The sequence below is a fragment of the Lottia gigantea genome (genome assembly GCF_000327385.1).
Source record: "Lottia gigantea unplaced genomic scaffold LOTGIsca_60, whole genome shotgun sequence".
Classification (NCBI taxonomy): Eukaryota; Metazoa; Mollusca; class Gastropoda; family Lottiidae; genus Lottia; species Lottia gigantea.
This window is the reverse complement of record NW_008710050.1, coordinates 994,312-1,010,218: the sequence shown is the minus strand read 5'-3', so window position 1 is coordinate 1,010,218 and position 15,907 is coordinate 994,312. Positions and strand designations below refer to the sequence as shown.

The window sequence follows — 15,907 nt, the reverse complement described above, 5'->3', positions numbered from 1 at the left end:
TAGGTGGAGGAGGGTAATATCAATGATTTATAGGTGGAAGGAGGGTAATATCAATGATTTATAGGTGGAAGGAGGGTAATATCAATGATTTATAGGTGGAAGGAGGGTAATATCAATGATTTATAGGTGGAAGGAGGGTAATATCAATGATTTATAGGTGGAAGGAGGGTAATATCAATGATTTATAGGTGGATGGAGGGTAATATCAATGATTTATAGGTGGAAGGAGGGTAATATCAATGATTTATAGGTGGAAGGAGGGTAATATCAATGATTTATAGGTGGAAGGAGGGTAATATCAATGATTTATAGGTGGATGGAGGGTAATATCAATGATTTATAGGTGGAAGGAGGGTAATATCAATGATTTATAGGTGGAAGGAGGGTAATATCAATGATTTATAGGTGGAAGGAGGGTAATATCAATGATTTATAGGTGGAAGGAGGGTAATATCAATGATTTATAGGTGGATGGAGGGTAATATCAATGATTTATAGGTGGAAGGAGGGTAATATCAATGATTTATAGGTGGAAGGAGGGTAATATCAATGATTTATAGGTGGAAGGAGGGTAATATCAATGATTTATAGGTGGATGGAGGGTAATATCAATGATTTATAGGTGGAAGGAGGGTAATATCAATGATTTATAGGTGGAAGGAGGGTAATATCAATGATTTATAGGTGGAAGGAGGGTAATATCAATGATTTATAGGTGGAAGGAGGGTAATTCAATCCATCAAGGATTCTGAAAGAGTTAGGGTTAGTGTAAGGTAGGAAAGAGCCACGACTAACTTTGATAGATGGGAACGTATTCCTGTATAATTCTCAAAGGTGATTTTTTAACAATTTGTATAATAAAAACAATTAAAGGAAATAGATTTTACCAGACTTCTGGATTTGATTGATATGGAGACGATATTATTGACAGAATTTTCAAATGGGCATGACAATGACGTCATAGCAGGGCGTTATCAATTGTCATACTGAATAATGACTTCTAAAATACTTCTAAGGAGACTAGTATAATTTATAAAACTATACATCAAAGATTGTTAGGGTAGGGGCTGGGAAGGTCGTCTAACTTTCTAGCAAGACTGACTTACACGATCGTCATATAAACACTTGTATGTTTAAGATGTAGACCGAAACATATGCCTCTATTCCAGCCTCTCATAGATATTTTGAGTCTTCGGCTGGTGTGGAGATAGAAAAACTATGCCCTGTTTTATTCAATTTTTCCGCACCTCCGTAGGTGCGGGTTTTTAAATCTTTTTAAATCGGATCTGCCAAACCCAAGATATATTGGGAAAGATGCATATTTTTGTTGTTCAGTCATACTATCATTTTCTCCCTACACCACTTATGTCACTTTTGAAGTTCCGTCAAAGTTTTGTGTAACGAAACTAACCTCACGCCAACCATTTAAATTTCGTGCACAGCCAAAGGTTCAAAGGTCATAGAGTCACGTGATCCTAACAAAGCGAAATAATCTTATTTACAGTCATCGTAAAGGTAATTCAATATTTTGTTAGCTAAAACGCATCTTCAGAGTTGTGGAAAATCCCATGAAACAGGGCATAGTCTATCGTCTCTACTCCCGCTGATAACTGTCAAAATATATATCAGAAGCTGGAATAGAGGCTATTTAACAAAGTATCATTAAAGAACCAGCCTAGCTACAAAGTAAAGATTTATGGTAAAACAAAGTGCAAGTTCATGTCTTCTAGACAATTAAAATTAAATATATTTTTTTCTTTTCATGACAACTAAATTTCAACTAAGATTCATGAAGATACTGTCTTCCAGCTGGCCATATTGCCAAACCTCTTGACACCAATTATCTGTATCCATTTACAGAAGGGCCAACTTGGATAATTTAGAAAAATGACTTATTCACGGCGATCGAGATTAAAACCCACGACCATCATTTTGTTGGCTCACTTTGCTACTAAGCTTTCTGTGGTAATTTTCAAGAGAGTAAACAGAGAGCGCAAAGTTTAAAATATAAAAAATATTCTTCTGTTTCCTCAGAAAAGATGACTCTTTTGACCCCCCTCTTTCAAATTTGTTAACATTTTAAAAAGTGAAAGAATAGTCTGTGCCCCCTTCCCCATGTTGTGGCCCTTGCTCGGCCCTCCCACCTGGTGTTTCCTAGAAAGGATGGTGGCCCTGTGTGCGTATATGAAATACATACATATACCGAGTATATAAAAATATATAAATCGATGTTGCGTTCTGTTGTAGGTCGAGGTTTTGACTCGTTTATCTTCAGTCCTAAGAACGTAACAAGAAAATATGCAAATATAGACAATACCTGTGATTCTGAAATCAGCCGAGAAAGAAAATTTATTTATCGAAAGGGTAAGTCCAGACTCTCTGGATTTCTAAGATGTTGTATTATGGTATCATTATGAACATTATGTAAGACTAAAACTTGGTAAAATAGTCCTAGGATAGGTTTTACAAACTTTTTGTAAACATACTTCATTTCTAGGAGATTTCAAAGTGTTATTTTATATGCTTTGGCCACAAACTATGTGTCAAAATGCACCAAATCAATTCTGTTTTTCAAAATGTTTCTTGGGCAGAACTTTCTCAGATCGTCCACATGAGACTTGCAACTCTGGCGCTTCACATCTTGATCTACGTTCCCCCATTAAGTTAGTCTTCCCCATTCCCCAAATTTGCGAGAGTTCACATAGCTAATACATGTAATTAATAATCGAGTCAACTCGATGTTTCAGATATTGTAAAGAAAGTGTTGATGATATCTGTAATAATATTGATGTTTCTATTCAAGGTGGATGTCGAGTACCTAGAGATATGGTAGGAACCTGGGGTTTTACTTTCCGTCAATCATCAGCTATAACTATGGGTAAAAGGAATTTAACGATTCATTTCTTAAATAATGATAATTTAACATTGAACTGTGAGGCAAGAGATAGAAACATGTTTTTATTCAGGTAGGTTAGCATTTCAGAATATTCTGTCTTGTACTCTAAACGCTTGTACTGGTTCCAGTGGGTGCACCTGGAAGACTGACTAAATGAAGGAGGGGTCTACTGTCAGTCTTGGGATTCCATATGCAATTTACATTTTTCTCTGGAAGGGGAAGGGGGGTGGGGACTGTTGCCGCCACTAGTTGCTCAGTCACTGTTCGGAACGTATAGATGTAATTGTGTATGTATTCAGAATAGAAAGGGCCATTACTCTTGTGACTAGCTCCACTAATTCCAATAGCATCTTCTGTAATTTTACGAATGTTAAATTTGATTCAAAATTCAAGATGGCTGTCTGTTCAGACGTTTTGTTCCATTAAACGCAAATATTTGTTCTCAGTCTCTATTGAGAAAAACTACATACAAAGGGGCGCTACTCTAATAATATTCAGACTGTTTCCGGCTTACTTGAATTGGCATCATTAAAATCGTTTTACTTGTCAAGATTGCCAAGATTTCTTTCGTTTATAGAAAACGTAACTTGTACGTAGTTTGTAGGAGTCTCCGACGCTGTGAGTGTTACATTCAGCAAACTACGGAGTTTATAAAACCCTGAGTGACAACGAAATATTGTTTCAATTATTTAGAGAAAGGAGATGAAAGCCGACATCGGGCTTTTGTAGGGAAGCGTTTTGTATGAATTTTACGGAGACTTCGAACTCACGGCCTTTAATCCGAGTGACTAGCGACTGAGCTATTTCACTGGTACTCTTTAGATTTTTAAATTGATATATTGGAAAATTAAAATAAAACGATTTATTATCCGATATATTTTCAGACGATCCAGTTACATAAATTCCTCGACGGATGCCATCATTTGTGTGCAGATTGATCCAGTTCTAGATGACCCGTTTTATGATTATGAATTTAATCGAATTATAAGTAAGTTATATTTTAGAAACCTTCTGAAGCTTCTGGTATTTTGATATACATCGAGCACTTATAGTTTTTCAACAATACCTGCATCATCTGATGATAAAATATTTCTATTTCCAATTTTACTAAAAGGATTTCATTTCTAATCCAATTCACCTTTACTTCCAATTAATAGTGAAAAGGTTTTTAGGTCTCGAGGACTGAAGCCCCACTCGTTTCTCGGACGTGATACGGATAGGATATCGGCATCGTGTGTGATATAACTTATTTCGCACTTGGTTTTAGTGGAATTGTAGGAACCACAGACGTTTGATTCAAATTTGGAATTATGCAAATGGATGCTTTCAGCGTCCCTGATACCCATAAAAAATCAGAAACGTATTTACAATCCCTTTGAAAATGAAACCTCTGGTGAACTTTATTTCAACTTTTAAGATCAAGAAGTTTGAAAATTCCCTAAATTCATCAATTTTGACATTGTTAGTTTCGCAACAGACCATCATATTGAGTTGTTACTTGAGCTGATCCTTTCACTGTATTGTTTCTTTCCTAAAATTCACTGAATTATCTCCCCTTATTTTCAGCTGGTAATGCAGTAGAAAATCTTGTGAGGACCGTACCACGTGGTAAAAAACTTTATATCAATTCCGATTGTGATATGATACATAGTCCCGCTCGTCCAGAATATATATATACTGTTGATAATATACTTTAAAAGAAGCCGCGATCAATCAGACACTGTAATTTTCGGCAGTGATTGGTTAACTGGAGGTGTATATTTCGCACACGCCTCTACATTTTGCTACACAGATTGTCTTACATTTTACTAATCAGCTCGCAGCCGACCGTCGAAATCCATGTGTGTTCAGAATTTGAAAACTGAAATGACGAATCGTCTTTTTACCAGATTCCAAATATATAGAAAAGACATATCCACAATCCACAATCCACAATGTATAGAAATATAAAGTGAAATTTCTAGTTTGAGGAATACTTGAAGGGATAATGCGACTTTTATACAGTTCGAGTACTATTTGAAGAGTTGAAGACCTTTTACATGTATTCAAAACTAAAATCAACCCCCAAAAATGACCTTTAAGTATGACGTAACCGAACTTACAGAAGAATAATCTGGGGTTTGACTTAGATAGGCTACTGTTCTCGATCTTGGAACAATACATGTGAAAACGCAGAGTCAAACACATCTTCACAGTGTCACGCTATTACCAACTTCATCTTATACCTTGACTACATTAGCCACTTTTTTGTGTCACGGAAGTTTACAAATGCAGTGATTAAATTGGATTGTGCCCTTGTGAGTACAGCTAATCAGATAAATAAATGAAAAAAATTAAATAAATTAAATAAATTAAATAAATAAATGAATTATATAAAATTGAATAAATAAATTAAATGAATTAAATAAATTAAATAAATTGAATAAATTAAATAAATAAATTAAATTAAATAAATCAAATAAATTAAATAAGTTAAATAAATTAAATAAATCAAATAAATTAAATAAATTAAATAAATTAAATAAATAAAATAAATTAAATAAATCAAATAAATTAAATAAATTGAATAAATTAAATAAATAAATAAATGAAATAAATAAAATAAATAAAATAAATTAAATAAATCAAATAAATTAAATAAATCAAATAAATTAAATAAATACATAAATCAAATAAATTAAATAAATCAAATAAATTAAATAAATCAAATAAATTAAATAAATCAAATAAATTAAATAAATACATTAATGAAATAAATTGAATCGAATAAATTAAATAAATTAAATAAATTAATGAATTATATAAATTGAATAAATAAATTAAATAAATTAAATAAATTAAATAAATAAATGAATTATATAAAATTGAATAAATAAATCAAATAAATTGAATAAATTAAATAAATTAAATGAATTAAATAAATTAAATGAATTAAATAAATTAAATAAATTAATGAATTATATAAAATTGAATAAATAAATCAAATAAATTGAATAAATTAAATAAATTAAATGAATTAAATAAATTAAATAAATTAATGAATTATATAAATTGAATAAATAAATCAAATAAATTGAATAAATTAAATAAATAAATTAAAATAAAATATAATAAAATAAAATAAAATATAATAAAATGTCCTGTATTAATATCTCTATGTATATATTGTATTGAAGGTTTTATTGTAATATGATTCTTTCGCTTCAGGTCCAAACTTTCAATTTTATTTTATATTATTATAGGGTCAGATAATCCACAATTCACAGTCAATTCTAGACCACAAATAAACAATGTATGTAACTGTAACTTATTAAAATTGAAAGTGACAGAGGGGGAGAAAACTTTTGTGCTACTTTTGTCTTTTTGTCCCACTAAGTTTCCTCTGGAATGGAAGATGGAGACAGTGATTGAAGCCATCATGTTGAAGTAAGCACACCCTGTTTGACGTCATTGCTTTTTAACATATATAACAGATACGACAAATAGTAAGGTACAAACAAAGATAAATATAGTGACTTATATAGTTTAATAGTTCAAGGGAGGTAACTGATGAAAATATTTTTATAGAGAAATCTTCTGCTGAGATCATTACCTTATGATAGTGATAACAATAACCAATTTTAGTCAAAGACCCTGGTTTGTAGATCAATAAAATAAACTATTTGGGATTACAATTATTATATCTAGGCTCTAAAGTTGTAGGCCTACGTAGCCAATTCTACTTGATTCGATAGTAAATTCGTAGTATCTTTTAGTTCAAAGGAATAGCTGTTAAAAATATGTTAATTTACCAGTATTTTGGTATTTTTACGAGTCATTTCGTTTTTTTTTTTATTAGTTTTTATTTCTAGTATGGACCAAATTTAAATGGGTCAATTCGGATCATCCATTTTTCTATTTTCTATTTTCACTTTCAGTGGACTTGATAAACTCGTCTATTATTGCTCCTGAAAATACATCTTTTGAGCGCGTCACAAAACGTTAACACTGGAGAATACGTAAATGTGATTGGTTAAAGTAGGTTGGGTCAAAAGGTTAATTTGACGGATGTTCAAGATTTCAGTCATTATACCCTACTGTGATATGGCTATACTCAAAATAAAAACTAATAAACTGTTAAAACATTGGATACCACTCACATCTAAAACTGTTAAAACATTGGATACCTCTCACATCTAAAACTGATATAACATTGGATACCCCTCGAAGATCGAAGAATATTTAGTATGAGTTATTGCCCTTGTTCTTGAAAACGCGTTCGATTTTAGCTCGTAAACACTCTCAAAGGCACAATTCTTGACGAATTTTGATGAAACTTGGTGTGAATGTTCGTTATCACGCAATGATGAAACCAACCGAAAATCAGAAGAATTGAAACATATTTAGCTTGTAAACACTCTAGAAGGCACAATTCTTGAAGGATCTTGACGAAACTTGGCAGAGTGCTTGTTATCAATCAAGGATAAACCCAATTAAAAATCAGAAAAATTGATAGCCCCGGTTCTTGAGAACCTGTTCAATTTTTAGCTCAAAAACACTAAAAGGCATGATTCTTGCCGGATTTTGACAAAACTTGGTTTTATTATTCAGTACCGCGCTGAAGGTTGAATATTTGTCTTCTAGAGTTTTCATGAGTTAAAAATTGAACACTTTTTCAAGAACAAGGGCAATAACTTTTGAAGTTCATACCTATTATCTCACACTAGTCCCCATTGGAAATATAGAATAACCAAGTTGCTGACTCTCTTACTTTTTGTACGGAGGCCCATTCACATACACTAATCGGCATAATTATATTGTATATAATTCAGAGTTTACGGGCAATTTGCGAGGCTTAGTCGTCATAGAAACTTTTGAAATACATACCACACAACTCTATTAAATCCCAAAGTTGCGGCCTCCCCTACTTTTTGTACTTTTGATTCCCAGGGCAGCTATAAATACTTATTGTAGAGACCTGAAATATACATAAGAAAGCCTCAATTAAAATGGTTAAAATAGGGAGTATTTGGATTGTAAAATAATTTAAGTACTTCATTATCTCTTCAAAATGGCTTTTTGTGTTTATCATTTCCAACAGAAGTGAAAAAATTTTGTACCATATGTGCATTAGTATCAATGCATGGCTGTGTGACCGGTCTATTCGCTTTAGGCACAACAATGTCGATATCCAAATATATGACCAGAAAATTCTAAATTTTAACAAAACATGTACCAAGCTATTTTGTAGTTTCCATTCATGAGAGACCTTTTTATGCAATCAAAACAATAAACGAAATTTTGATAACTTTAGCTTCTGATTCCCAATTTGAATCTTTCCGTGGATCCGAATGTTCGACAACGCCACATATATATGTTGCCAAAAATTCATAAGAATCCAGAAACTGGTGTTAATTTCAGATCGTGCGAGCGAAACCTTGTGAGTTTCTGACTATATTGATCACTTTTTACTTCTATTAGCGTGCTAACATCCTTCCTACCTACCATCCTTCCCCAACATGCTGTTAATTACATTGGATGTGACTTCAATGTACAATATACACTAATATTGACAATGATGCCGGTTTAGACGCTGTCCAAAAAACCTTTGAACGAAATCCATGCGAGGAAAGGTAGGTTGGTAGGATTTGTACCAAACAAACCTATTCTGATTCCGTATGAGAAAATTCAAATTTATTCAATAAAGATTTTATAATTTCTGACATCTGTCATTGGGCGTATGTTACCTTGCCTGACAAGCTATCTTCATGTGAATTTTCTGAGAGAGAAGTGTATCTTTCAAATGTAAAATTACTGAAAATTATATTTTTGTGCTCCAGAAGATATTCTAAGACAAAGGGCATACAGTTTCAAAATTTATTTTGAATCTTAATGAATTGAGATACAAAAATTCAATTCAAAACTCAATGTAGTCAGATAGTAGTTTGTGAATATTATTCAATCCGTAATTAAGTGTTAAAAATCAGAAACCTGTCTATAAATCTTAAGTTAATCCGTAAAATAGCTCACTTCCTGTTCATCTATTTTGTTTTAAAAGAAAGCAAGTTGCAATGGAGAATACTTTTAGAAAAAAGAAAATTCACAAGTGTGATGTTTGTGAGAAATGTTTCAGAGCGCCATCAATTCTTAATGCTCACACGAGAGTTCATACTGGAGAGAAACCCTACCAATGTGATGTTTGTAAAAAGTTTTTTTCGGTACAAAGTTCATTAACTGCTCACATGAGAGTTCATACTGGAGAGAAACCCTACCAATGTGATGTTTGTAAAAAGTTTTTTTCTCGGTCAGATAGCCTTATTGGGCACAGGAGAATGCACACTGGAGAGAAACCTTATAAATGTGATGTTTGTAAAAAAGGTTTTAAAACAACAAGTTCACTCTCTGTTCACATGAAAATTCATACTGGAGAAAAACCTTATGAATGTGATGTTTGTAAAAAGTGTTTTGCTTCAGCAGAAAGGCGAAATATTCATATGAGAATACATACTGGAGAAAAACCCTATCAATGTGATGTTTGTAAAAAGTGTTTTTCCATACAAAGTTCAGTAACTACTCACATGAGAATTCATACTGGAGAGAAACCCTACCAATGTGATGTTTGTAAAAAGTGTTTTTCCGAACACAGTACATTAACTGCTCACATGAGAGTTCATACTGGAGAGAAACCCTATCAATGTGAAGTCTGTAAAAAGGTTTTTTCTCGGTCAGAAAGTCTTATTGAGCACAGGAGAATACACACTGGAGAGAAACCCTATAAATGTGATGTTTGTAAAAGAGATTTTAAAACAAGAAGGTATCTTTCTGTTCACATGAGAAGACATACTGGAGAGAAACCTTATGAATGTGATGTTTGTAAAAAGTCTTTTACTGAAGCAAGTGGGAGAAATCTTCATATGAGAGTTCATACTGGAGAGAAACCTTATAAATGTGATGTTTGTAAAAAGTTTTTTTCTTGGTCAAAAAATCTTACTGTTCACATGAGAACTCATACTGGAGAGAGACCTTGTAAATGTGATGTTTGTAAAAAGGGTTTTGCGTCAACAGGTTCGCTTGCTGTTCACATGAGAACTCATACCGGAGAGAGACCTTATAAATGTGATGTTTGTAAAAAGGGTTTTAGGACAACAAGTTCACTTAAGCGTCACATGAGAATTCATACTAAAGAAATGTGACGTTCGTGAGAAATTTTTCGTAAACTGTCAAGGTTTAAAAAGTCTTGCTAAAACACATGATTAAAATTAAAATATCGAGTTGGGTTGCAAGAAGAATTTTATTGACCAGTTCCGTTTTTTATCAGCTACTTCAGTTAGGCTCTAAAGAAGAGAGAGCCTCTTGAACATTCATCTGTTGACATTTATGATTGGTTAAAACTCTTAATTACATGGAATAAGAACATAATGATACTTCATTAGTAACACCAATTGATCAAAATAGTTGCTTATTTAGACACAATAAGGAAACCTATCTTTAATATAGTCATTATTGCAGTGCTTTCTATCGAACACACTGCTTTGTTTTGCAAATGTTTTTTTGCAGGGCGTTCGTAAGCAAACGCCCTGCTTTGTTTTCGTATTTTTTTCGTCTACGGCAGGCCGGTTTTCTCGGCAACGGCAATAGATACGGTAAAACTCGTGGCTAATCACAGTTTAAATGTAAAACGAAAATTTTCTGAGCAACATTGCAACAAACGGAAAATGGACTCTAGAGGGCGTATTTATCAACCGATTTTGATCAGGTTTTTTCTGCATCATATTTCTTGTAACAAAGGACAAATGATAGCAGTTGAAGATTTTTGAAAATTCTTATTTTGACGAAATTAATCAAAAAATACTATTTCGGTTGTTATCGGACAGATTGATTTGAAACTTACGTGGTGTAAACCGCCAGCATAGAGACATAAAAGTACACATTTAAATTTTTTTTATCTCTTCTGGTTTCGATGTTAGTACTTCCGGTGGTATCACTTCCGGTGAAATTGAGTTATGTCAAAAATAACATATACATTATATTACCAGTCTTAATACAAACTTATTAAACTAAAATAATTCGTACCGGAAGTAACATGTTGGCCGCCATTTTGGTTTGCCTCATTTTTCAGAAATTGCTATTCAGAGGCCATTTTTCATCCGATTTTCGTAACTTTTGTATCAAACTATACGTTTAATGCCTGTCTACAATCCTTAGGCAGTATAATTTTGATTTTCCGTTTTGCCTTTTTTGTACGACCGGATGTTTTTTTTCAAAGTTTGAACTCGTATATCTCATGACCTTGACCTTTGATGACCTTCATATTCACTATGATGATAATATGTGACCTTGTCTATCTGATGACCTTTTGACCTTTGGGGTCAGACAACTCTTTTACAGGGGTCTAAAATGAATCATTTTGAGTCTTTGCAGTGCTATATCTCGGTCCGGCTGACCGGCTGCATAACATATTTGAAATTAATCGAATCTGGCTATTTTAATTTTAATGCTTGAGAAATTCATAAATTTATCATCTTTTAAAATATAAAATTTAAACAAACAAAATTACTGTCGTAACAAAGCAAGTAACCAAGTTGATTGAGTCTGGTAAATCGAATATGCTAAAAATTAGTTATCTCCCATATAAGTTGCACGTTCGTTTACTCACCCAAGCTTACTTGCGCCTGACCCGAGCCCGTTCTTTTACCGATTCAAATAATGTTTTTTGTTTGAGAACTCAATGTATTACGGATGTTGCATTGAAAAACAACAAAAATTTCATTTAGTGGATAGTGTGTACCCGATACAGCCATTACGGCTGAGACTACTTTGCGATATATCAACCTTTTTCAAAAGATTGTAAATAATTAAAAAAAAAAAAAAGAAGCGCTTTTATTTTGACACAAAATAATGGGCATTACCAACTTTCTTATTTCTTATCCGAATTTCACCAAACTTGGTATGTACGTGTATAATCCAATTCTAAATTTGATGGAAATACTGAATTTTTGTTGTGCGCATGCGCATTACCAACTTTCTTATTTCTTATCCGAATTCGACCAAACTTGGTATGTATGTGTATAATCCAATTCTAAATTTGATGGAAATACTGAATTTTTGTTGTGCGCATGCGCATTACCTACTTTCTTATTTCTTGTCCGAATTTCACCAAATTTGGTATGTAGGTGTATAATCCAATTCTAAATTTGATGGAAATACTGAATTTTTGTTGTGCGCATGCGCATTACCTACTTTCTTATTTCTTGTCCGAATTTCACCAAATTTGGTATGTAGGTGTATAATCCAATTCTAAATTTGATGGAAATACTGAATTTTTGTTGCGCATTACCAAATTCTTTATTTCTTATCCAGGTTTCATCAAACTTGGTCTTTATTAATTGACAAACATTCTTTTATTCCTAGTCAATATACTTTAAACTCCAGGCACTTTTGTATATTTGCATTTAGAGATGCAGAAAAATATTAACATCAATGTAATTGCAATAGACTATCTTCGTATGTACCTGAATGTCGTAACCCGCCCTGCATCAGTACTGTTATTAGAACAGTTCTAGTTTTTTTTGCAGTGAGAATGCACTGCTTTGTTTTGCAAATGTTTTTTTTTTTTTTTTTTTTTTTGAATTTTGCTGCCATTGCCCAGCCTAAACTACGCATGCCACATTCTCACCCTTTCCATTTCCTTGTCAAACCTGTGAAACTAAATAATATGAATATGATTTGAAACACATTTTTTCAACCGGAAATGACGTAGGACGAAAATGTATTTTTTTCTAATTAACGGCTCTAATTTTGACCTGATTTGATCAGACTTTTTAAGTTAACTGCTTTGAAAATGAGTTCTACAGGTTAGCAATTCAAGAATTTCAGAATTTTGACTTTTGTCGCTGACTTTTTGATTTTCAATATTTGAGTATTTTTTTAACTTTTACAATTTAATTTCAATCAATCTGAAAATTTGCAGGTAGATAGTCATTTTGATTGCGAAGTAAAATCAATTTTCATATTTTCAATATCACTTCCGGTTTTAACGTCATTCGCTTTTAAACTGAAAATTTCAATTCTTTTTGCAATAAGCTAGATTGTTAATTTTAAAGAGCTGTGTCACGTGACCTAATTTACATATAACAAAACTTCTCATATATCTTTTTTTACGGGCTATCTCTTCTTTCCAATGGTATATAGCACTAGATATTTTGATCAAAATTGCGCTTTTTAAAATTTGAAAATTTTGAACTAACTTCTTCAGTAACAGCTACTTCCGGTTTTGTAGGCTTCCAAAAACAGTTATTTTCAAAACTTTTAAGACTCATATCTCGTAACCTTGACCTTTGGTGACTAGTGGTCTGACGAAAAGCCATAGCCCTTGATGAAATCTATCACTTGGTGCCTTTGATATTGTTGTACGATGTCTACATCCTTTTTTATAGCCATTTGAATATTGCGAATGTGACTATAACACAAGCCGAGTGCCAGGAATATTCTTTAATGTTTGGAACATGGATTCCAATAATTCTAAATATGGAAGAGCCTAATCCATTCCACACAAAAAAAATCAATTCTAAAAATATACTTTTTAATTTTTAGAAAAAATAATAAAAAATGTATTAGAATTGTATCGTTGACCAGTGAAAGGGTTTAAAAGAAAGATAAGGGGTATATAACGTTGTAATACAAAGGTGTCAATGGCGAAGGGAATGCTATGAAGTAGCTTGAGTTGTATACTAACTATTCTCTTAGTTGTGTCAATTCCTAGAATGCACTGCTTCAGTGACGTAACCTATTGGTTCTAGTTATTATTATTGCTGTTCACTTACAATTTTTGTAAATCTGTTCTTGGAATCCACAAAAGCATTTCCACAACAGGTGCTCTGGGAAAAGTGGACGTTTTTGTCCTGTTGTATGTGTTTTATTTAAAAGGAAAATTGTAAGTAGTCCTCGTCGTCCATTATGTAATTTTTTGTCTGAAGATATTTTTCACTTTGTATTAAATTCTCCTCGCTATAGTGATATAAGAAACGATCTGTTTGTTTCCACCTCACCTCAATTTAGACAATTGTGTTCAACTGAATATGTTGATGTTATTTGGGCAATTTCTAGATATTTAGATCAGACAACATCAATCCAAATAAGTTTTTATTTATAGTACTATACGAACGTCTCTCAGTTTTTAACAAGTAGATAGAAACATGTTGTTACTCGCTCTTCATTATTTATTCATGAACAAGTATTAATGTGCTCTAATGAAATTGTACATTATATATGTAAACATGATTGTATTATGTTTGTATCTCTGGGCGCTGGGGGGTTATTCACTAAAGCCATGCTAATTTTATTCTTTAATCAACTGTTCACATTTTTAAATAAAAAACTTTATTGCATAAGAGGATGAATTTCACCATGGAAGCAGAAGAAGATGACTCTATACCCTTTCTGGATGTGAGAATTAAGCGTTTAGGAGGTCAGTTGAAGACATGCGTGTATAGGAAACCTTCGCATACAGATCAATATGTGAACTACCATTCCAACACCCCTCAACATGTCAAAAGGGCAGCCATCACAGCGCTGGTCAGAAGAGCAAAAAGGATTTGTGACCCAGAATACTTTCAACAAGAAGTACAACACATCAAGAAAGTATTCTGCTTGCACAACAACTACCCTCCAGCCTTTGTACATCAAGCTTTTCGATCCGTATTAATGGCAAAACCAACCAACCAACATCCTAATCCCAACAGACCATCAACAGACTTAGCTATCCCATTCATCGGAAAAGCATCATACCAAATCAAGAAGATCCTGAAAAAGTCAGTCGGCATTGAAACAGTGTTCTCTGGCAACTCAACGCTTAAAGATTTGCTCAGAGCCAGTGGTAAATTGAATCCCTCCAACAACCAAAAACCTAAGGGAAGTTGAGTGCTCCTGTGGAAGTTCTTATATAGGGGAAACAAAGAGACCCCTTGATGTTCGACTCAAAGACCATCAAGACAAGCCCGGCAATGAAGGAACATCTGCTGTGGCTGAACATCTTGCTATGGGAAGGAAAACAGGACATAAAGTCAACTTTGACAACACCAACATACTGACAATCAATAAGCACATAGATAAAACCAGGAGACTTCATGAAGCTATCCACTTCAGAAGATATCAGCCTGACCTTAACAGAGATGAAGGTGTTCGTTTATCGCATGCATATGATAAACTTATCAACTTGTAATTATTCATATTTATAAATGTATTTAATTAACAATTTCCAACTTTAAGCATAGTTAGTTATATGAACAATGTAATTTGTATTAATAAAAGACTCCAATACCAGCAATAGTTGTTTATTTAATCTTCAATTAATCTTTCTTAATTCATTTACTTTACTTCAATTATTTTACTTAATCAGCCTGTATGTTATTTTAAGAATTATATACCTCTTATTGTACCTGTTAAAATTTAATGTAATGTATCAATAAACCATTTATCTCTTGTGTGTTCTTAATAATAAGCATTAATGTATATGTAGTTTGCCCATCACTTCTTCTCATTATGTGCCTGAGGACGACGGGGGAAACACGTCGAAACGTTGCATAAAACTTTAACCAGTGATTGTTGTTCCATAAAGCTGTGTCTATATAAAAACTTTTGTTTATCCTCGGTTTTTAAACAATTTATAAAGAATGTCAATGGGTAGCTTATTCCAATACTTGACCACCTGATCTTGACCAGTCCATCTTCCCAATGTCAAGCTATTACTACAAGTGTCTCATACCTTGACTACAATAACCATCATTCTTGTATCACAGATCTGAAGTTACTATCTTTATCTATGTCAGGATTAAACTCCAGACCTTCAGCCCCTCTGACCTGCATCACTGACCGGGGAAGATCCGAAGTTGCTATCTTTATCTATGCCAGGATTAAACTCCAGACCTTCAGCCCCTCTGACTTGTATCACTGACCGGGGAAGATCCTAAGTTGCTATCTTTATCTATGACAGGATTAAGCCCCCGACCTTCAGACCCTATGACCTGCATCATA

General features: G+C 32.9%; 3 protein-coding genes across 3 annotated transcripts in view; all 3 read left to right on the top strand.

Moving 5' to 3' along the window:
• Positions 1-4,593, top strand: part of LOTGIDRAFT_166720 (hypothetical protein) — a gene marked incomplete at both ends in the record, with an annotated part of 20,963 nt that extends 16,370 nt beyond the window's left edge. The window contains 4 exons of the mRNA XM_009064133.1: positions 2,248-2,364; positions 2,804-2,966; positions 3,781-3,884; positions 4,463-4,593. Of these exons, the coding sequence (XP_009062381.1) occupies positions 2,248-2,364; positions 2,804-2,966; positions 3,781-3,884; positions 4,463-4,593 (515 nt within the window). The remainder of the gene's footprint in view (positions 1-2,247; positions 2,365-2,803; positions 2,967-3,780; positions 3,885-4,462) is intronic.
• A 4,353-nt stretch (positions 4,594-8,946) lies between these two features.
• Positions 8,947-9,312, top strand: LOTGIDRAFT_128003 (hypothetical protein; the record flags this gene model as incomplete). The annotated part of the gene is made up of 1 exon (XM_009064132.1): positions 8,947-9,312. A coding segment is annotated over one exon (366 nt), but the record flags the coding sequence as incomplete, so codon positions are not given.
• Positions 9,313-9,369: 57 nt separating this feature from the next.
• Positions 9,370-10,068, top strand: LOTGIDRAFT_128175 (hypothetical protein; the record flags this gene model as incomplete). Its single annotated transcript, XM_009064131.1, has 1 exon — positions 9,370-10,068. The coding sequence occupies one exon, from the start codon at positions 9,370-9,372 to the stop codon at positions 10,066-10,068; it is 699 nt and encodes a 232-aa protein (XP_009062379.1).
• Positions 10,069-15,907: the final 5,839 nt, after the last annotated feature.